Source organism: Trichosurus vulpecula, chromosome 3 (assembly GCF_011100635.1).
Source record: "Trichosurus vulpecula isolate mTriVul1 chromosome 3, mTriVul1.pri, whole genome shotgun sequence".
NCBI lineage: Eukaryota > Metazoa > Chordata > Mammalia > Diprotodontia > Phalangeridae > Trichosurus > Trichosurus vulpecula.
In genome coordinates, this window is record NC_050575.1 from 136,764,181 (window position 1) to 136,787,227 (window position 23,047).

General features: G+C 36.4%; 1 protein-coding gene across 1 annotated transcript in view; it reads left to right on the top strand.

Annotated features, from left to right (window-relative positions):
* Positions 1-23,047, top strand: part of RHPN2 (rhophilin Rho GTPase binding protein 2) — a 65,716-nt gene that overhangs the window by 39,641 nt on the left and 3,028 nt on the right. Inside the window, exons 3-13 of the mRNA XM_036749040.1 lie at positions 1,557-1,685; positions 5,494-5,569; positions 11,230-11,307; positions 11,964-12,088; positions 13,842-14,008; positions 16,533-16,720; positions 17,179-17,335; positions 18,376-18,495; positions 19,466-19,660; positions 21,350-21,426; positions 21,938-22,084. Coding sequence (XP_036604935.1) covers positions 1,557-1,685; positions 5,494-5,569; positions 11,230-11,307; positions 11,964-12,088; positions 13,842-14,008; positions 16,533-16,720; positions 17,179-17,335; positions 18,376-18,495; positions 19,466-19,660; positions 21,350-21,426; positions 21,938-22,084 — 1,459 coding nt within the window. The remainder of the gene's footprint in view (positions 1-1,556; positions 1,686-5,493; positions 5,570-11,229; positions 11,308-11,963; positions 12,089-13,841; positions 14,009-16,532; positions 16,721-17,178; positions 17,336-18,375; positions 18,496-19,465; positions 19,661-21,349; positions 21,427-21,937; positions 22,085-23,047) is intronic.

The window sequence follows — 23,047 nt, forward strand, 5'->3', positions numbered from 1 at the left end:
ATAGATAAGATGTCTATCCAACTAGATACCATAGTCAGGACAAAGGACATTCTTCATCTACTAGGGATGCTTGGACCAAATTCTTTTGAGTGGTTATGAGTCTCATTTGGGAGGTTCTTCAAGTCTTTGAGGGCTCAATGCCATCAGTATAATGGCACTTGGAAATAGTGCCTGCTAGATGTCATCATTAATAGAGAATCCTTCCATTTGGACTCTGTATTGTACATCCTGCATGACAGTGGCAAACCTCTTGGCAAGTACAGTCCCTGCTTTATAACTTACTTGCTATTAATAATCAGAGGATTGTTGAATAAAATTATCTTTGTTCTTATATCTTCAAGGAATTTTGATATATACACATGAAGTACTTTGTTGGCAGGGAGACAGTAAGGGGGAAATTTTGTTCTGCAGAGTAAAACTGTTTTTATTACTAATGAACATTAACAGTAGGATCTTATACTCTACAACAACTTTCAGTTAAATGTATGACTGTAAAGATATGTTCTATTGTGTAACATCATTAGTGAAAGCCTCTTTTCCTTTCTCATGCCTCTAAGAAGGTGTTTGTATAAATTTTTCTTACAAAAATTTTGTAATGAGAGTACAACAGGTACATGAATTGATAATTACTGATATTCTTTTAGATGTCTTTGGCAGGGGTGTGGGTGGAATAATAGTAAAGTCTGAGACATTTTCCCTAAACTTTTAGTATCCTCCCTTATTTAAGATACCCTGAAAACCAGTCCTTGAGTGTTCTCAAAATTGTGTCACCTTCAGCATACACCTTTGTATAGACATGGTCTAGTCTAGCATGTCTTTCCATTTTTTTCTTCTTCAGTGGCACTTTAATTTCCATGTACATCTGACATCCATCATTATGATGTTAGAGTCCAAATGTAGTAGCTCCACTCTCTTTGATACTGAAACAAGTTTGTTATTTAAAAAAAAAAAGGAAGTTCTTTTCCATTTTTCTTTATTGCTGTCTTTTGGTTTCATTCTTAAATACTTTTGGGATGACTTTGCTTAGTTGAGATTGTTGTCAGGTTTTCTTAAAATTTTTTCCCTTTTAATTATTTTGAGGAGGTAATACTATTCATATTCTTTTATAATCCTTCCCTGTAAGATATTACACATTAATTTATATTTTAAACTAATGCCCTTGATCACTGTAGCTCTGTTCGGCAAGAAGATAAAATATTTGCTAGCTGGCTTCTAGGCTCTTCTCATAATGGCAATTGTCCCTCACATCACTAAAATATGTCAACTTTCAGTCTACGGTATGTTACTTCTTTAGTTTCATTTGGTCTCTCATTTGGCTGTGATCAAAACGGCAAGATGCTTTATCGGATAACTTCCCTAGGTACATCTTGGCAGTTTATTGCTTGAGAAACCTGAGAGTTCTACCATCTCATTTTAAAAAATCTTTAAAATTCTGAGAATGCTAGTTAGGGGACTCAACAAAGCTCCCCAACAATGTAGCGTCTGTTCCCAGTGCAATCTCAGAAATTCACCGAGTACCATTTTTGCCTATCCTTTTGCCTTTTTTTTTTTTTCAGAGCAACCACAAACAACAAAGTTCGAGACCAAGTTCTCTTGGAGCTTAGTTACGTAAATTCAGATCTGCAGATATTAAAGGAGGAATTAGAAGGACTTAACATCTCAGTGGAAGTTTACCAGAACACAGAGTAAGTGAAAATGTTGCTATTTCTAACCAATAAACTGGAGTTTGAGTTCCTATAATGTTTTTGCACTAAATGTGAGTATACAAAGTATATAAAAGGAAAAGATGTTATATTTTGATTGTTGATACAAAGCCTGACAAATGTAGTTATGAGAAACAAATTAATTATAAATCGCTGGAAGATGTGGTTTGGACAGGCTGCCAGAATTATAAAGATGAACCTGTGAGTGTGTGCTAAAGTGAATCAAGTATTTAACAAAAAGACATTTGTTCTGATCTCATATATTGCACATCTTAACAGGAAGAGCTTTGTGCCAATGTCCAGTGTCAGAAAACCTCTCCTCATCCTGTTGTTAAGAGTTTGGCTCCCATGACTCAAGCACAAGAGGTTATTCTTCATAACTGTATGCAGAGGAAGTTTTGTAGGTTGAAATACGATGGCTGATTCTATTGAGAGAACTGGTTTGTCAAACACAAGGACATAATTACTATTGTTCTCAACCATGTACAGTCCCCGACTCTAGTAATTGAATGCAAAAGAAAAACAATTCATAAAAATATGTTGGAAAATTCTGCTGAAAGGTTATGAATGTCTGGGTGGGGAGGCATAATCCTACCTTGGCTCTGGAGCTTGGGAGTTGTGAGTAGCAATGGGCTTTGCCTATTAGGTGTCCACACTCAGTTCAGCACTAATGTGGCAGCCCCAGGAGGGAGGATCGCCAGGTTGCCTGAGAGGGCCAAGATGGTTCATGTTGGAAACAGCAAATCAAAGGTCTCATGCTGATTTAGTAGTGGGATCAGGCCCATAAATGTTTCTAGCCTAAGCAAGATAAGGAAACCTAGTTTTAAAAAACAAATATAAATAAACAAAACAAAAGGTTATAGATGCACAAATTTCATTGAAAAGATTGTTTAAATGGCATGCTTTGGTTATTTATCAAATAAGTATTTAATAAATAAGATAAATATAATGCTAAATAATTGAGTAGGGGAAAAGGTGAATGCATTCTGAACAGGTCCAGTGGCAAGAAGTCTTCCACTTAGAGGTCATAGGATTATAAGATTTAGAGTGGCAGAGCACCTTAAAGATATAGCCCAAACCCTTCATTTTATAGAAGTGAACTACTCTGTAAATTAAACCACTGGGTGGTTTTTTTTTTCTTAGGAAAAATAAGCTTTGAATAAATCTTGAAGAATAAGGCTAGTGGCCCTTTCAGGGAAAATCCACCGAGAAAAAAGCCCAGTTTTTGAAAAATTATGTGAAGTTTAAGATATGAACACTATTTATTTGTGTCACATTTTTTTTGCTCTTTCAGTTGTAATCCTTCAAGTGGCAGTTGAAGTTTCCCTATCATGATTCTACAAATAGAAATAATTTAGAGAATAGCAGGAGTTGAATCATAAGTGAATAAAAATCTTTCTCCATTTCTCTTTATGAAGAGAGATAAATCTCTGTACTTGCTTCCATTGGAATCTTTTTTACTGTAGTGTTGAAGACAGCCTGAGCAAAAATGAAATAAATTTACGTAGTCCAACCCTCCTTGGCAATGTAAAATGCTGAAGAACCGCATCATCTCCTTTGAGACCTTCTTTCAAACACTTGCAAGAAATGTAGCTTTATATTTTTCTTAGAATGACCATAGGTTATTTTCAGTGTTAAGAAAGCATAGTTTTACATGTGTCATGTTTAAAGATATGAACTGAAAGATGAATATGTAGATTCATCATAGTATCTTGCATATGTACAATAATTTTGCCTTTTCTGAAAGTAATGCTTTTATAATCATTATTTATTTTTTAAAATACACATTGATAAATTTTGTTTTAACTTATATAAACCATCAGCATTTTCTCAATTGAATCCATCAAAATATCTAAGCAAAATAATGAAGAGTGATTACCAAGGTCACACCCATTATCTATTTTCATTTTCATAACATCTCTGTGAAATAGATCATATTTATTCCACTGTTAAGGAAACAGAGATAGGGAAATTGTGATTCCTTAGGTTACAAAACAAGTTTAGTGGCAGAAGCAGGGTTAGAACTCAACATGTATTGGAATATTCCTAGTATTGTGCTTTTTAATTTATTAGCTAATTTTAAAATGTTTATTTATAGCACCTTCTATGAGAGAACACTGTGCTAAGTAGTTACGAGGGGAGATGTATACAACGTTACCCCTCTACCTGCCATCAATTCCTTGACAAGTGTCCTGAACTTGGAATATTTCACAAGAGACCTCCTTCCCCAATGACTTCACACTCATCTTCACTACTCTTTGGGTCCAGTCATTCAACTAGTTCTGCATCTACTTAACTTATACTATCAGTCTCTAGCCCAGGTATCTTGTCTTTATGGAAACTTTCAAACAATCAATTAACAAGCATTTATTAAGCATCTGCTATGTGTGCCAGGTGCTGGGGAATAAATACAAACGTGAGAGTCCTTGCTCTCAGAAATCTTATATTCCACTAGAGGAATACAGCATATTCACAGATAAGTAAATAAAGGATACATTTAAAATAAATCCAAAACAATTTTGTCCAGAGAGAGAAAGGAGAGGGTTGGGCAAGTCACGTAGTCATGGGGCTGGAGGGATCAGGAAAGACCTTTTATAGAAGACTTTGTTAAGTGACTTTCTGGAATTTAGTTTTATCATGTTTATTTCATTCCCTTGAACTACAGTCTAGTAACATTGCCAAAAGAAGAAATGAAGTTAGTTTCTTGTGACTTGTTCATGAGAAATGTAACTTTGATCAATTTCCCTTTCTAAATGCTAGCAATCCATTCTTTTAGCAATATGTTGTAGAATTTTGCCATGAATCAAAGTCAAACTCAGTTCCAAATATGGAGATGGTGCCTTAATGCCCTATAATTTTAAAGACTGCTATGTCTTCCTTTTTATAAATTGGGACACTATTTCCTTATTCTCTATGCAGCATCCATTCTGGAGTTTCCCAGTCCCCAGGTTGAGTCCCCATAGGGGAGGCTGCTACTATGGTCAAGTTTCTAGGGGTAAGACTATGGATGCCTGTCCTCCTAATTGTAGTCTACAAAGTCTCTATCTTGCATACTCCTACCAATATCATTTAACCAATTAACGTCTCCCTAATATTAGTTAACTAATTAATATCAATTAGTATTTACAAAAGCATATTTACTAAGATGGTGTAGGAAAGACCAATTTCCCCTCTGCACACCCATTCAGTCTCTGGGAAGAGTTTATTCAAAATTAAAGTAGTAGATATAAAACATCTCCCCTAGCTCTCTAAAGTCAGGGCCATGGAGCTGTAGAAATTCAGACCAATAGTACAAGAAAGTGAAAGGACTCTAGGTTATGCCCCCAAATGTCTTTGAAAACTAAATTTGCTAGCTCTGGAGACAGCTAACAGGATGGAATTAGGAGAGCACTGTGGATTGTGGCCAGAGGAGATTCTTGACCTGTGTTTTTAAGAATGGTGACTCATAGAGTATCTTGGAACTTGAGATAGTAACTACCGTCTGGGGGACCCAATCTGCAAGTATGAACAAAGGGATATCCTATGGAGGGGATGCTACAATGTGAAAAGCAAAAGGAGAGAAGAGGAAGATAGCTTAATTGGGAAATATAGGGAAGTGTTTCAGGCATATCCTGGGGAATTGGGGCACATTCCTAGGGAATTTGTAAAAGGTAGATTTTTTTAAAAAACTATTACCTCCAGCAAGTGCTTTTTAACATACTATGTAAGGTATTGGCAGTGATAATTGGACCTTGATGGTAGAGTGCCCTGGCTGCCCATATTCATGTGGCTTTGCTGTGTTTTTTTACAGGGAGACATTCACAATTCCCCTGATTCCCCTTGGCCTGAAGGAGACGAAAGAAATTGACATGTCAGTCCTTCTGAAGGTAAATCTTCAAACTTGAGAGATGTGAATAGAAATGAGAATCATAAAAGTCCGAACATGTTGTACTACTTTTGCTATAACTAACTGAAAAATGATTAAATTTAACTTTGTGTTATCCTAATCTCCCGTTTTGCCATGGAAGCGTAGCTGAGAATCTTATGTTATCACATTCATCTTTATAGTCTTTATAGAAGACTTTAGAGCAATTTATAGTAGTCCAGGTGGTGATACTCAGGTTACTATGGTCCATATCCATAAACTTCTGGGTTAAAAAGAAGATGTAGGTCAAAGTATTTTACAATTTTAAAATGATTTTGAGGAGAGTGAGAAGAATGTACTGTGGTATTTGGGTCACAGCTTCCATAACTGAAAATTTGAATGGTTTTAAAGAGTCTCTTTGACCAAAGACTGAACTTAGGATGCTTTAAAAAAATGTTTCCTGTTCATTCGTGTTGAGAAACTAGGAATTCTTCATTATTTATTTATTGCTTTTTAGATTTCTATGTTCCTGTTCTTTCATTTCTTCTGTTCTTGGAGGGATGGTCTGGAAAGGACAAGGGGGAGTTTGGATTTGTGATTTTATCAATATGGGAGAATTCCTAAGTGTGGAAAGTCTCACTACACCAAGCAGATTGACAACTCATTTGCTGTTTATTGTTTTAGGGAGTTTTCTGGGGCATTGAAATGAGATATTAAGTGTCTTGTCCATGATTAGACATCTACAAAGTCAAGCAGAACTTGAACCCAGGTCCTCTGGACACCAGAGCTGGATATGTTCATTCTATACCATCTGCATCTGATTGTTATTTTACTAGCAATTAAAGTCAGCCTTGCCACTATTCCTTCTAAAATATTCCCTCTAGTACCTATTTTTAATCCCCAAACTTGACCCAGTCTGTGTTTCCTAACAGGGATTAGAGCAAATCTAGATTTCAGGGAACACAATCAAACTAAAGAAAAGTTGGTTTAGTGCTTATCTACTCAATTTATCCAGTATTTTAAGTCTCATGAGAATTTGAAGTAAAATATCAGAGGCAGAAAAATTTGGAACAAATGGAATCTCATTAAAGGGGAAAGAATGCTTTAGAAAATAGTAGTTCTTTTTCCTTCTGGTTGACCCAAGATTAGATAATTTTTCTTAACTAGTTGTAGTTTAAAAAAATAAAATTAGAATTATAGCATTTTAGCAGCTATACAGTAGGATATTTGAGCACATTTTAACTTTGAAGGACTTAGTTCTTTACATTTATTATTTTTAAATTTCTAACATTTGACATTTTAATTGTTGTATTTTATTAGGGCAAACTAGACACTTCCTGAGGGCAGCTAGATGGCACAATGGATAGAACGCTGGGTCTGGAATCAGGAAGACTCATCTTCTTGAGTGCAAATCAGGTCTCAGACAGTTACTAGCTGTGTGATCCTGGGCAAGTCACTTAACCCTGTTTGTCTCAGTTTCCTCATTTGGAAAATAGGCTGGAGAGGGAAGTGACCAATCATTCTAGAATCTTTGTCAAGAAAACCCCAAATGGGGTAATAAAGAGTTGGACACGACTAAAAATAACTGAACAACAGATACTTCCTGACAGACCCTCTTCAAACAGAAAATTAATGCCAAAATTTTAAATAAAACTGGCCAATGGCGATTGTGACTGATAGTATACAGCACTTTCCAATCTTAACATGTATTTTGTTGAATAAAAACTTTTTGATTCTGTTTTTAACAAATGATTTAGGTGGTAAAGTTGCATTCCACTTATTAAAAAGAGAACTTCCCTAGTGTGAACATGAAGCATTTTGTGTAAGTTTTCCTATGCTGCAATTTTTCCAAAATCTATTCTCAGCTCCATATAAGTTACAGGTTTGTTTTGGAGTTGAATTATGGAAGTTGATAATATTATGAGACCCAGGATTATACTACTGTTGGACTTCAGGGTAGGAGCAAGTCAACAATAACAGCTTTAAGTCAGCATTTTCAAAGGGTTCTATTAGGATTTAGATACATACTTCTGTTAAAAGTCATTGGGACTGGCAGATAAAATCTAGGTTCACTTTGTCAAACATTAGATACTATGATAGTTTTTTTTTTTTTTGCGGTCCTCCTCACATCAATCCTTGACAAAACCATCATTAAGTTTAGCATGTTCAGGGGTGAAAATACTAGAAAGCAATGTAAACTTTATATGGGCAGCCTTTTAGAATAAGATGTAATATGTAGAGATTTCCACATTAAAAAGCAAGTTTGAAAAATAAGTTGTACTATGCCTTTGCTATTTGATCTGTATAGCACTTGAACTAAGCTTTTCAATGAAATCATTTTAGAATGTAAAGAAAATGTGTATCAGTTGCACAGAAATCAGAAAATGTAAAAAAACTCTTTTCTTTATTTTTGTCTGAGAATATATGTTTCACAAATGAACCATGAGTTATCTGCTAAATCTAGCTAAATCAGTTTATTTGAAGACTTTGAGACTCAATATTACACTTAATGGTCAGTAAAGTTACAAGTTACACTTTTATTTTACTTCTTCTGTGGACAAGATTCACCCAGGAAGTAACAGGTTGTGATTTACATTATTGGAAGGAACATACAGATTGAGATAACTGATTTATTGGAGGAATCAGAGAGGCTGTGTGATGTGGTAGATAGAATGCTCAATTTGAAATCAAGAAGGTTGGGGTTCAAGTCCCTCCTCTAACACTTACTACCTGTAAGACCATGGGTAAGTCACTTAACCTCCTTGGGATAAAGAATTGGTGGTTCATGATAGACTTAGCTCTTCTCAGCAATACAAGGACCTAAAACACTTCTAAAGGACTCACGATGGGAAATGCCATCCACATCCGGAAAAAGAACTATGGAGTCTGAGCGCAGATCGAAGGAGACTATTCTTTTTTTGTTTTTGTTTTTGTTTTTTGCTTTGTTTTTTCTTTCTCATAGTTTCTCAGATTCATTATACTTCTTCTATACACCATGACTAATGGGAAAATATGTTTAGTAGGAATGTATATGTAGAGCCTATATCAGATTGCAGGCCGTCTTGGGGAGGGAGGGGGAGAAAATTTAAAACGTATAAAAGAGAATGTTGAAAAATAAAAATAAACAAATTAACTAATTAAAAAAAAAGAATTGGTGGTTCTCAGAGGCTGTGCCTGTGGAGGGTAAGCTCTGGTAGGTTCTTTCATGCTTAAAAGATTTCAAGTATAGTCTCTGAAACACACTGTCTGCTTTCTAAGGACGATTTTAAGAGGAGAGACTAATCAACAATCATTTAGAATCTGGTAATGAATTTTTTGGTCATGGAAAATACAAAACAATCCTTTAGTTCTCTGTAGTCATCTTGGTATTTCTGCAGTCACAGTGGCAAGAGGATACAAAAGGGGCAAAAGCTTCTAAGAATCATATGGATTTTTTAAGCAGTCTGTTAACATTTTCGTTATTTGTACTTTAAATGTGAGATTGATATTCAGTGAACAATAAATAGACATATTGCTAGAGAAACTGAATTTTTTGCTATACGTGAAATTAGAAGACAAAAAGTTTAAGTGAAAGGATGTTTCACAGGTTATACTTGGAGAGGCAAGCAAAGGAATTGGTGTTGTTAGGAATCTAAAGTCAACAAGAGGCATTTCTTTTTTATTTTTTAACAAACTTAAAAAAAAATAAAATAGGTAACTAGTACTCAGACCTGAATCTGGTAACAAGTTATAAATTCACAATATCCATAGGAAATCCCAGTTGGAATGGCATGGGTGACTTCTGATCTTTGGTCTTACAGGAAGTGTAGGTTCAGTATCCTCATCATCAGCTTCTCCATCTATATGCTGCTGTCGCTCCTTCTGTAAAGTGCCTATGTGAGGGTGGGGGAGTGAGGTGGGGTATGCTGGTATGTGGTGAATAACTCTCCAAAAAAAAATGTACACATGACACACTTTTAAGTTTGGTCTGCATGATGAATGCTTTCTTAAGTCTAGACAATCTACAAAACAATGAATAAAGACCTGATTTGTAGCATTTACTGATTTCCAATATTACTGATTCTTTCCACTGAAAATTTAACAGTTGGATCTCTCAAGTCAGTTGAGCTGACACCTCCATAGCCACCATAATCTGCTCCTGCTACTGTGTCTATCCCTAAAGTTCCATGGCCCTCCCCTTAGAGAGACCTCTTTGCTTCCAAGTCAGTGACTTAAAGAGGAAGTGAAGAAACACTTTTTTGAGACACTTTGTCATCTTCCATTTCAGGGCTCATGAAAGTCACTTGAAAAAAGGCCCTACCATAAAGATAATTATAGCTTATGTACCAACATCTGTTCGGGGGAGTGTTGGTAGAGAAATCCAAATTATATCATTATAAACTTTTGTACTCAGTAACTTCAGTGTACATAGGGCCATACAGGAGGACAGTGAAAAATGGTTCATGAGTAAGAAACAGGCCGCAGGCTTGTAGACTCTACAGAAGCCTCAGGTCAATATTCTATGAATAATTTCTTTGAGGAGAAAGTCATTGGACACGAGGAATACCAGATAACATCTCAAAAATGAAATTGATTGTATTTTAACAAGTAGGAACTTCAGTCCAATTCAACAAGCATGTATTAAGTAACTGTCATGGACCAGGCCCCGTGGGATAAAGAGATGAAAAGGTGTTGACATTGTGCTGGGGAGAAAGTAACATGTATAAAAAGAGGAAATGAACAAAATAAATAGAAAACCATTTTGAAGGGTGGTGGTGGTCTGAACATTAGCAGTTGGGGAGATAAGGAAAGGCTTCTTGGAGGGGGTGGCATCTCATCTGAGCCTTGAAGGGTTCCAAGAGGAGGAAGTGCATTCCAGGAATGGGGGATAGCCTTTACAAATGGATATAAATGAGTGATGGAGTATTGTGTATGGGAACAGCAAACAAGCCAACTCATTTGGAATAGTGTATGTAAAAGTGAACAATGAATACCAGTCTGGAAAGATAGACTGCAGGTAATTTTTCAAGACTTTAAATGCCTAGCAGAAAATTTTGTATTTTATTAAAGAGGCAATAGAAATCTCCTGAAGCTTTTTTCTAATTATACTTTAACATTAATTTTTAAACATTTTGAATTCTAAATTCTCTTCTTCCCTGTAGCCGCTCACACATTCATTGGGAAGGCAAACAATATGATATCAATCATACATGTGAAGTTATGCAAAACATATTTCCATATTAACCATGTTGCAAAAAGGAAAGAAAGAAAGAAAAATAAAATAAGTGAAAAAGTATGCTTTATTCTGCACTTCGAGTTCATCAGTTCTTTTTCTGGATATAGATAGCATTTTTCATCATTGAGTCCTTTGTAATTGCCTTGGATCACTGGATTGATTAGAGTAGCTGAGTCTTTCACAGTTGGTCGTCATTACAATATTGCTGTTACTGTATACAACAGTGTTCTGATTCTGCTCGCTTGGCTTTGCATCAGCTCATACAAGTCTTCCTAGGTTTTTCTAAAACCATTCCCCTCATCATTCCACAATAGTATTCCATCACAACCATATACCACAACTTGTTCAGCCGTTTCCCGGTTGATGGACATCTTCTCAATTTCCAGTTCTTTGCCACAACAGAAAGAATTGCTGTAAATATTTTTGTACAAACGTTTTGAAGTTTCCTATTTGTCATTTTTTTAAAGGATTTTATCTTGGAACATTATAGTGAAGATAGTTCTTTATATGAAGATGAAATTGCAGATCTCATGGATCTAAGACAAGTAAGTTTCCATCTGGGATTCAGCATAGTCATAGGTTTGTACATCATCTTCATAGTATGTTTCATATTGCCTCTGCAAGGTAGCATGTATGGCATAGTGGATAGAGTAATAATAATCATCGTAATAAGTAGCATTAATATAGTGCTTTAAGATTTGCAAAGCATTGCACACGCAGAACCTCATTTGTTAGAGAATGGAAGTGTTAGATTCCTTTCTAATACACACTGGCCTCATTCTGAAGCTTAACCCTAATATGGTAGATAACTGTAAGTTGCAGAGAAGGTGCAAACCTGCAACTGGAGTTTCCTCACCCAAGAATTCACTGTAACAATGAGGTCACAAGTCTACCTGATATCCCTAATGTATTCTATTTACCTGTAAGTGTGTTGTTTTCATTTCACAATGCCACAGTGAAAAACAAATTGCAGGAACCACCAAGTTTTGTTAAGGTAAATATCTCACTAATAATTATGAGAGGCATAGTTAGAGGTGGGTGTGGGGAAGTTGCTGGAACAGTGTTCTTTAAATTGATTTTATATATGATGTGTGTGTATATATATATATATATGTATATATATGTTTGTATGTATCAGTTAGCTGATGCTAGTAGTAGGTTGTTTACTTTTATTCAGTATTTCTTTCCTAAATATCTTTAGGCTTGCCGCACACCTAGTCGAGATGAAGCTGGTATTGAACTGTTAATGACATACTTCATTCAGCTTGGCTTTGTTGAAAACAGATTTTTTCCACCTACTAGGCACATGGGAATTTTATTTACATGGTAGGTTGTTTTTTTTTTCCCCTACTTAAATGAGTATGTTCATAGTCTTATTTATCTAAATTATTTCTGATTTTGATACGTTGCTTTTGTCATTTTTTATAGCAAATTTTTTTTTCTAATTGTTGATCTTAAGAGCTTAAGGCATTTCACAATCGTTGCTTATTTGCACATCATAAACTACTTGTAAAGTAAAACTGGAATAGTCTTAATTTTCCTTTTACAATTAGGAAAAATTGTGTCACTAGAAGGAAGAATCCTTATGCTAGGCTTGACAGGTGGTTTTAATGAATGAGCCTTTTCCCAATTCCTAGGACATTAGTTGCTGAGGAATAAAAAATTAGATTTGACCAGACAGTGAATTTGGATAGCTAATTCGTTTCTACAAGTATTAGCATACATTCTTTTTAAAAATTTTATTTTTATTCACATCTTTTGTTTTTACGTCACTTATAAAATTCTTTTTAATGCATCTCATGAGCTATAAATATATACCTTGTAATAAAAATTTTAAATGAAAGATGAAAAGGAGGTCAGCAAAACCAATCAACATGTCAGTTGTGTTTCATAATATATTCAGTATTCTACACCCATACTCCTCCACCCCTGCAATGAGATGAAGAAGGTACATTTTCTCAACTCTTATCCAGGGCCAAGTTTTTTCCACTATAATTAAAAACTGTTTAGTTTCTTCTTTTTTTTTAAAAAAATTCTTTCCATTTCTATTTTTGTAATTGTACATAATGTGTTTCTGGTTCAGCTTCCTTCACTCTTCATCATTTCATATAAATCTTTTCGTGCTTCTTTGAATTCTCAGATTCATCATTTCTTAGAGGACACTAAAATTCTATAACGTTATACACCAGTTTGTTGGCTAGGCCCCAACTAAAGGACATCGTCTTTGCTTATTTGGTGTTATTTGTAGTTATTTGGTAACTACAAAAAGTTCTGCTTGTAAAAATTTTGGTGAATATGTATTTAGCAATGAGATCTCTGGGCATAGAAATTTTAGTCTCTTTTTTAGTTTAATTCCAGATCGTTTTCTGATGCTTGGACTGATTTACAATTCCATTCACAGTGTATTAGTGTGCCTGTCCTTTCCTCAGCCCCTTCCACTATTTCTATTCCCATTTTTGTCATCTTTGCCTATTTGGCATACATTCTTAAAAGAGCAAGGTTGTTTAAAGTATTCCAGTGAAATTGTAAATTTTCTCCAGGTATGCTTGGGGAAATTGGCCAAGTTGATTGTGAATTAAGGTGCATTTATTTTAAGGGTCAGAATAAGAATTTCACTTTAATATCTCCGGACCTGTAGTAATCCAAACACTGGAGCTGTTGATTCTAAATTTCCTTTTGGGAAGGGAGATGAGTTTTTATAACGTGCCTCTAAGAAAAGTCTTAACTCTTCTATCATAGACTAAACAAGTTGGCAGTATTATTACTTAGTCTCAAATGAGGTGCTCCCTGTTCTTTTTTCATTCAAAATAGGATTCTTAAAAGAAACTCTGAATATTTTCTATTTGAAGGAAAAACTATAAAGAAAATTAATAATTATATTTCAGTTAAAAGAATCTATTATTTTTGAAACCGAGAATAGTTTTGGATAGGGACTTAATTAAATATGAACAAGTCTGTCATCCTTGTTTGTAAACAAATAGCTTGTGGAATCTATCTTTGAGTTTCATGTAAGGGATTATTATGTTTTTAACAGAAGCAAAAGTGAAGTTTTCTTTATCCTTAAAATTTTCTTAAATAGGTATGATTCGTTAACTGGTGTTCCTGTTAGCCAGCAGAATTTGTTGCTGGAAAAAGCCAGTATCCTATTTAATATTGGTGCTGTCTATACACAAATTGGAACCCGAAGTAACCGGCAGACACAAACAGGGCTTGAACATGCTGTGGACGCCTTTCAGAGAGCTGCAGGTGAGAGTCGTGTAAGGCAACATTGCTTACTTGTAAGGGTGCCCAAAGGCACGCATACCCATGTATGTGTGTGTGTGTGTGTATTTCAGTAAGAGAAATTGTGTCTCATTACCTTTGATGCATGCTCTTTGTTCTTCAGAAAGGATTGCTATTATTTTGTTTTTGACTTTTTTTAAACCTCGATTTTGCCACGTTTGCTTGGCTTCCTATTCACTGGGACCCTAGTAACTAGCCTTCATACCCGAAAGGGCTCTGTAGGCTCATTGACAACTTTCTGTGAAAGTACAAAAAGAGAGTTGTTTAGTGGTCCAAAACCTATTGTCATCATCTGATTTTGTGTACAGGATTCTGGAGCTTAATCATTAATTTTTCCCAAATCTGAGAACTTGGGTATATGGGATAAATACTGTAAGTATTATTGTCAGTAAACATTTATTAAGTGCCTGTTTTTTGTGCCAGGCACTGTGCTAAGTGCTGGGGATTCAAAAAATGAAAAAGAAGGACCCTGCCCTCAAAGAACTTAGAATTGAATGGGGAAAGATAATATGCGAAAGGAAGCTGAAAAGCAGAGGCAGGTAGGGATAGGGCAAGTATCCAGCGCAAGGGCATGGATGGGGTAATTCAGGAGTGCCCAAAGGTTGAAACCAATTAAGTGACTTGTTCAGGGTTACATGGCTGGCGTTGGAAGCAGAGTTTGACCCCAGGCCCTCTTGACTCTGTTCTGCCTTCTGTACCATGGTTTAAGATAATCTTTACTTTTTGTTTTATTATTATTATTATTTTTTTAATGAATGAAAATCTACCTTTTCTCTTCCTTATGCCCCTTCCCCCTTGCACTGAAAAAGAAAAACAAAACTTTTGTAACAAATATTCACAAGTGAAAACTAAATGACCACATTAGCCGTATCCCAAAAATATCTCGGTCCGCATCCTGAGTCCATCACCTCTCTGTTAGCAGGCGGATAGCATGATTCGTCATGGTTTTTCTGGAATTGGGATTGGTCATTGCATTGATCTTTTGAAGTTGATTGTCTTTACCTGGTTGTTATTGTATCGGTTGTTCTTATTCTGTTCACTTCTACAAGTCTTCCTCAGTTTCTTTGAAAATACCATCTTCATTATATCTTAGATCATAGTAGTATTTCACGGTAGATGGAGCACTGGGCCTGGAGTCAGCAAGACCTGAGTTCAAATGCGGCCTCAGACACATTAATTATGTCCTTGGGCAAGTCACTTAATCTTGTTTGCTTCAGTTTACTCATTTGTTAAAAAAAAAAAAGAAGGCCGGAGAAGGAAATTTCAAACCACTCCGGTATCTTTGCCAAAAAAAACATAACAAAACTAAGAGTTGGACATGACTGAAATAACAACTCATTTATATGCCAGAATTTATTCAGCCATTGCCCAGTTGATAGGCATCCCTTTAATTTTCAGTTCTTTGCCACATCAAAAAGAACTACTATAAATATTTTTGGACATATGGATCCTTTTCTTCTTTTTTAAATCTCTTTGGGGTACCGACTAAATAGTGTTATTGCTGGGTCAAAGGCTATACAGAATTTAGTAAGTTTTTATATCAGGTGTTCTTAAACCCTTTTGTGTCACAGGCCCCCTCCACTTTGGCAGTCTGGTGAAACTTAGGGATCCTATCTCAGAATAATGTTTTTAAAATGCATAAAATGCAAAGGATTAAAAAAGAAACCAAGTATACTGAAATACAGCTACCAATTTAAAAAAAAAGTTCACAGACCCCATATTAAGAACCTCTGCTCTATATCATTCCAACCTTCTTACAAATAGAAAGTATATAGAGTAGCTCCTAACCAGCTTCTGTGACACTTCCACAGAATATGGTGCAGTTTATATGCTGGTGAAACTAGATGAACCAGTTGGATGGGAATGATGTTGGAGGTTATATTTCAGCTCCTGATTTGTCAGTTTTATTTTTTTATACTGAATTTTCAAAGGACAGAATATGGTAGCTGAAATATATATTGTAATTTTTCATGAGTGAACCCAGAAAAGCTCCTCCTCATTCTGTGCCTATTGTCACATCTTCGTGGGGTGCCAAGCCCTTGTGTGACTCTCCAAATCCAAGGGTCTTTCCCAGCTCGGTTATTGTTCTTGGTCCTTTATCCTTTAAAAGCTCAATGTTGACAGATGGAATAATATTACAAACTTGGGAACATCATTAATTTAACAAATGTGAAATGTCTACTGTTTGGAAGGCATAGTGTTAGATACAATGTTAGATATATGGCAAGCCTTGCTGCCCCAAACATGCTTTATGAACCTACTGTTAATGAGACTGAGCATGCAGCTCTTGCCAGAGAATGATTGATTGATAGTAATGAGTACAGATACCAGTTCTATGGCTTTGTAAGCATTAAGGGGAAATGAAGTTTGTCATGAAGCCAGTATAGAGAGCAGTTTTATGTGTGCATATGTGTATGTGTTTAATCTCTTTCTAATGTAGGAGGTATTTCTTCTTTCAATGAATGTGATTTTTTTTTTTACATTTAAGGAGTTTTAAACTACCTAAAGGAAACATTTACTCATACACCGAGTTATGACATGAGCCCTGCCATGCTAAATGTTCTGGTCAGAATGATGCTAGCACAAGCTCAAGAAATCATCTTCGAGAAAGTTAGTCTCCCTGGGATCCGAAATGAGTTCTTTACCTTAGTGAAGATGGCCCAGGAAGCTGCCAAGGTAAGTAGCGAAGCAGTACTTTTAGAGCTGGCTTTATTTCTTGGCTCCCATGCCTTTGGTGGGTCATTGTAGATTTCTGGCAGATGTAAACCCCAAGTCTAATGAGGGTGTTCCCCAGAATTTTCTCATCAAGAGTGCCCTTTATGCTGTTCGTAGGCAGGGACCTCCTTTTTGTTCTCTGTATAAATTTATTTATTGTATGACAAGGATCGGTAACACCAACCTGAGCTTTTAAATGATAAATAAACCTATTATTACAATTGCCTGTCTGATAATTCTTTTAATTTTGAAGTTAACAATAGGAAACGACCTTGAAAATGTTTGTCCAATTCTAGAATGACCTGCCTATATTCATTATTGCTTGTAAAAGAAAGAGCTTTTTGTCCTTGGCAGAGGAAACATGGAAAACATGGAGCAGTTTTGTGCCAGTGATCTTTTTCCTCCCTCTCTTGTTTTAGGTTGGGGAGGTTTACCAGCAACTTCACTCAGCTATGAGTCAGGAGCCAGTTAAAGAGAATATCCCATACTCTTGGGCCACCCTGGTCAAAGTGAAATCTGACCATTATAGAGCTCTGGCTCACTACTTTGCTGCCACCATGCTGATTGATCATCAATGTAAGAGTTAGAAAAAAAATTCCTAAAATTAAAAATGTTTTTTGTAATGCTTCTGCAAAATGGTTTAGTATGACCTTAAGGCAGGTCAATACTATTTCTGTTTGACAGAGGATGTTATTGGGAATATGTGAAGTTAATGGAAATGCCAGCATTAGTATCAAGAAGGCTCTGCTTTTTGTTTCTTTTGCTTAGCCCAGTGAGGTACCTATGGAAATTTATAAACTATTTGACCATCTGTTCATCCACCTATATTTTACCAGACTCTTATTTTTTATTAATGTCATGTCAATAAGCATTAGTGCCTACTGTGTGCTAAGCCCTGGGCAGACAAAAGAAAGGCAAAAAAGATAGTTCTTGCTGCCAAGGGAGTCTAATAGTCTAATGGAGGAGCTCAGTCTGTATTTAGAGAGGGGACTACTTTGCTTTTGTCTTTTTATCTCTAGTCCTAGCATGGTGCTTTACATATATAGCAAATGCTTGATAAACATTTGTTGAATTATCAAATACCAACTCTGCAAAGCATTGTGATAGGTGTTTAGGACATAAAGGAAATATGAAATAGTTTCTGCTCCAAATGGACTAGTAATCTAGTTGGGGAGACAGTCCATACTTTTAAAATTTAAAATAACACTACAAGGTAGCATATGATGAGAACCAGATGAGTGGTGAAGACAAAAAACACCCTAATGCTTATTTAAATTTAGACTTAGGGAGACTAGAGAGATTATTTTGTGTTGGGGTGATCAGGGAAAGCTTCATAGAAGAGGTGGGACTTGATCTGGGCCTTGAGGAACAGATAAGATTTGAAGACAGGAAATGGGGAGGAGCTTCAGAGGCAGTGTAAAGGCCAGCATACATGGCTTTGGAGGGGAATATTATGTAGGGACCATTACTTAGTGCATTGTAAAACTACCACTTCCATCACAGCAAAGATAAAATTATATAATGCAGAATTTAAAGAGAATAATATTCAAAGTTTCTATTCTGATTTATTGAGTTTACAAATCAAACTCCTTGTGGCAAAATCCATGTCATTGTAGTGAATCCTGGGGATGATGAAGACCAACAGGAAAAGTGCTTATCTCAGCTGTATGATCATATGCCTGAAGGATTTACACCTTTGGCAACATTGAAGAACAAAAATGAGCGGAAACAACTAGGTAAATACTATTGTTTCTGTGGGAAATGGGGAAAGTATTACTCCCAAAAAGCTCATAAAAACTGCCTCCCTGGGGTTTGGCATATCCATGTGCTTTCCCCATGCTCCAGAATGTTCCTAAAGGATAGTGGGTTGTAAATGTCACAACCATTCTGCTTTGTAGTAGTTATTCAAGTTTGAAAGTTGCATTTTTGAATATGTAATTTTGCAACAGTTATTCTTAAATTATCTAGGCTGAGATTGGATCAGATGTTTCAAAATTTACAAACACTACATTCATAGTTCTTGTAGCTAGATTTGATTGTCAATTCAGTTGTCTCATAAGCAAGAGTGAGGTTTAATTTAATAGGTCTTCAGGAAGACCAGATGATTCTCCTAGAAAACAGAGCTCTATTTTGCTGCTCCATGCACGAAAAACCATTGATCAGAAGACCTGGGCTTGAGTTCTAGCTCTGCTAAATTTAGAATTGGAGGACCTGGAAATGAAAAAGGTCAGATAAGACTTATACATAAATAACACAAAATGTTATGTGATAAGTACTATAAAGCAAGTATAAACAGGATACTCAGTCAGAGGTGGAAAAGAAATCATTGGCCAGGAGTGATCAGAGAAGGCTTCTTAGAAGAGATGGGATTTGAGTTAGGCTCATAAGGATGGGTAAGATTTCCATACTTTGAGAATGGGGGGCGGGAAGGAAAAGGTATCCAAGGGAGACTAAATAACATAGGCAAAGGTTCAGAGTAAGGAAAACTTAAGGCCTATTCAGAGAGCAGCAGGGATAGTCTGAATTGTATGACCTTGGGCAGTGTCTTTAATTTTTTCTTCTGTAAAGCAAAGCAATTGAATTAAATTGTCTTTGAAGTTCCTTCTAGCTGTTAATAAAGCTAATCGGTTGAAACAAAAAAAGGCTATTTAATGATACTATTGAATTTTAAATGTAAATCATTTTGATAATTATTTATGTTTTTAGGAAAATCTCATTTACGTAAAGCCATCACTGATCATGAAGAATCTGTGAGGGCAGCCAGCCTGTGCAAAAAGCTGAGGAACATTGAGATTCTTCAAGAAATCTTGTCTGTTGCTCACAAGAGGTCTCATCTCAAATACTCTCAGCATGAGCAAGATGATGATTTTCTGAATTTAATAGATGCTCCAGATGTTACCTGTAAGTAACTTGTATTATTGTTCACAGTGAAGCCATCCTACAGGATCTCTGACGTGCATAACACGGACAAAATCAGCCTGCATTCAGTCAACCACCATCTATTGAGCCACCTCCTCCGTACAAGACACTGTGGGAATGCAGAGATGAGCAAGACATAGTTCCTACCTAAGCATAGTGCAAAATGCTGTTGTCAGTTCTGTAAGAAAGGTGTGAGCAAAGGGCTATAGAAGTTAGAGGTGGAAAAAACTCAGTGGAAAGAGGTTATCAGGGAAGGCCTCATAAAAGTGAGATTTGAGTTAGGCTTCCAAATGGGCATAGGATTTCCGTACTTTTGAGAATGGGGGGAAAGGCAACCCAGGTAGAATGAATGAGTAGAGGTTTATTTGGAGAACAGCAGGAATATTCTGCCTTCTCTGGAGAAATGAGTGGGTAATTTTGAAACTGTGAAAAAGGCTGAGAAGGTACATAAGTCTATGATCAAAAATCAGAGCTGGGAGGGACCTTAGAGTTCATCTTGTCCAAGTCCTTGGATACACATAGGTGCAGGGATTTGGATCCAGTCCTTCCAATTCCAAATCTCAAGTTCTCCTAGACCACTAGAGGGCCTTGAAAGTTACACTGAGAAATACGACATGTATTTCTAATGCTTCCTACTGTTTTATAACAGTATTAGGATTTGTGATACATAGAATGGAAGAGATGACTTAGGGGAAATTTTTCTCTGAAAATTGAGGAAGATCTTTAAATAATGTTACATAATCTGATGAAAAGCCAAATGTTATTACCAGGGCAGATATTCTGGTGGGTGATTTAGGCAAATAGATTTGAGCCTGAAGGTGGGGAGCTAAAATGCAAATGGGGAGAAGTATAATTATTACGAAATTTCATTCATAATTTAGGTAGAGCTATTATTTCTTTAAGACTTAGAGAGTGGTTAGCAAGCTCTCTTCCAACTGCAGTATGAACCTAAGAGTTTGCAGTAAGGATTGTCTAGTAATCTTGAATTAGATTTATATTTATTTGTACCTTGATACCATTAGCCTTTTTTCCTTGAGTGTTTTTCCTTTCATCCTGCTCATTGCGTAGTAGTTTGCATTTTACATAATAAACATTTCTGAAGTATTTTCAGAGATCTTTCCATTGTGCACTAAAAGGAAGTACTTACTTACAGGGATATAGTTAAATGCCCTTCACTAGCTAGGCATCAAAAGGTGATAGTCATAAGTTACTTCTCTCAGAATGCAACTGAAGTCAATATGTCTGTCAATAAGCATTTATTAAGCACCTGCTGTGTGCTAGGCACTCTCTGGAGATACCCATACAAAAAGAGAAGTCCCCTCTCTCAAAGCACTTACATTTTAATAGGAAGAAACAATACATCCAAAGGAATGGTGGTCAGAGAAGGTGAAGTCTCAGGGATGGTAATGGGGTGATGCATCATTTTCAGAAGCCATGTTGTGTATTAATTTGATTACTGCTCCCAGAGCAAGAGGTAGACAATGGGTAGATGAAGCAAATTTCCACAGCTCAACTAGTCCCCGGGGTGTGAGCTGGAGATCAGGTTGGGAAGGGAGAGGCCAGATATGGCCTGGTGGGGTGGCTAGGGACAGCTAGATGCAGTTAGCCTTCATTCCGGAGGCAGGGTGCTACTATGGACAACTGTCATCTGTTTTGAATGTTCTTTTACAGCTAAAACGGAGCAGGAAGCCGAGATGACGGCACCACAGTTTTCCAAGGTGGTAGTGACAGACTTCTTCCAGAGGCTGGTATGATCCCCCACAATGTCATATGATGATAACCTCCCTGGGTAGACAAGTTTTAATTTTGCTTAAGAGCATGAGGGGTGGGATGAGGGTGGTGGCTATGTATGTCCTAGATGTCTTTGAATTTTAGAACAGGTTCTTTCATTTGACTGAGGGTATGCAGCATAGCTTATGGTTTGGTCGTTTATATTCCTACAGGCAGTTCTTTCTGCATTTTAAAGGCAACTATCATAGAATTCAGAAATGTTGACTAGAACCTCTAAGGACTCTTTAGCTCTTAGAATTCTTATTTGGGTACGACATTTTAGCCTGTCAAGAACTTTTAGAGTAGCAATTGCCATCTGGCATCATCCCTCCTAGCTTTATCTCATCTGCAAACTCTTTGCACCATTTCATCTATCCACATCAGTACACATTCAAGCACAGGTCCCTGGGGCACTAAAGTTGTTTAAAACATAACTTTAGGATGTCTGTTTTAATATGCAAATGATAAACATGTTTTTGTATTCCATAGGGCCCTTTATCTATATTTTCAGCAAATAAGAGATGGACAGCTCCTCGAAACATTCATTTTACCATTGAAGAAGGAGATTTGGGGTTCACTCTGAGAGGAGGTTCCCCAGTACAAATTCATTTTCTGGATCCACACTGCTCTGCTGCAGTAAGTACTGTATTCTTAAGTGGAGATTTGAGAGCAAGGGAAAATACTAAACTGCTTTCTCTCTCTCTCTCTCTCACACACACACACGCATGCAACCTAAACAAATTGATAAATGTGGCTGTAGAGTTATTCCCCAATTGAGAAATAGTCAAAGGATGTGAACAGGCAGTTTTCAGAGGAAGAAATTAAAGATACCTATAGTCATATGAAAAAATGCTCTAAATCACTATTGATTAGAGAAATGCAAATCAAAACAACTCTGAGGTACCACATCTCTCCTTTCAGATTGGCTAACATGACAAAACAGGAAAATGATAAATGCTGGAGAGGATGTGGGAAAATTGGAACATTGTTGGTGGAGTTGTGAACTGATCCAGCCATTCTGGAGAACAGTTCGGACCTACGCCCAAAGGGCTATAAAAACGTGCATCCACTTTGACCCAGCAATACCACTTCTAGGGCTGTATCCCAAAGAGATCATACAAGTGGGAAATGGACCAGTATGTACAAAAATATTTATAGCAGCTCTTTTTGTGGTAGCAAAGAATTAGAAATCAAGGGGATGCCCATCAATTGGGGAATGGCTGAACAAGTTGTGGTATATGAATGTAATGGAATACTATTGTGCTATAAGAAATGAGGAGCAGATGGACTTCATTATAACCTGGAAAGGCATATATGAACTGATGCTGAGTGAGGGGAGCAGAACCAGGAGATCATTATATACAATTACAGACACATGGTATCTGTAAGGACTAACTTTGATAGACTGTTGTAACAATCCAGCTAGCAGCTGCTGTGGGAGTGAAAAATGAATTACAAGCCCAACAACAGGAATGCTGCAAGCCCAGGTTGTTTTGATCTGCTTTACTAAGGAAAGCAACGTTAAGGGGTTAACAATCTTACTTTAATCCAACATACAAATATCATTCACTTAGTTCAGGGGAAAAATCCAGCACCCTG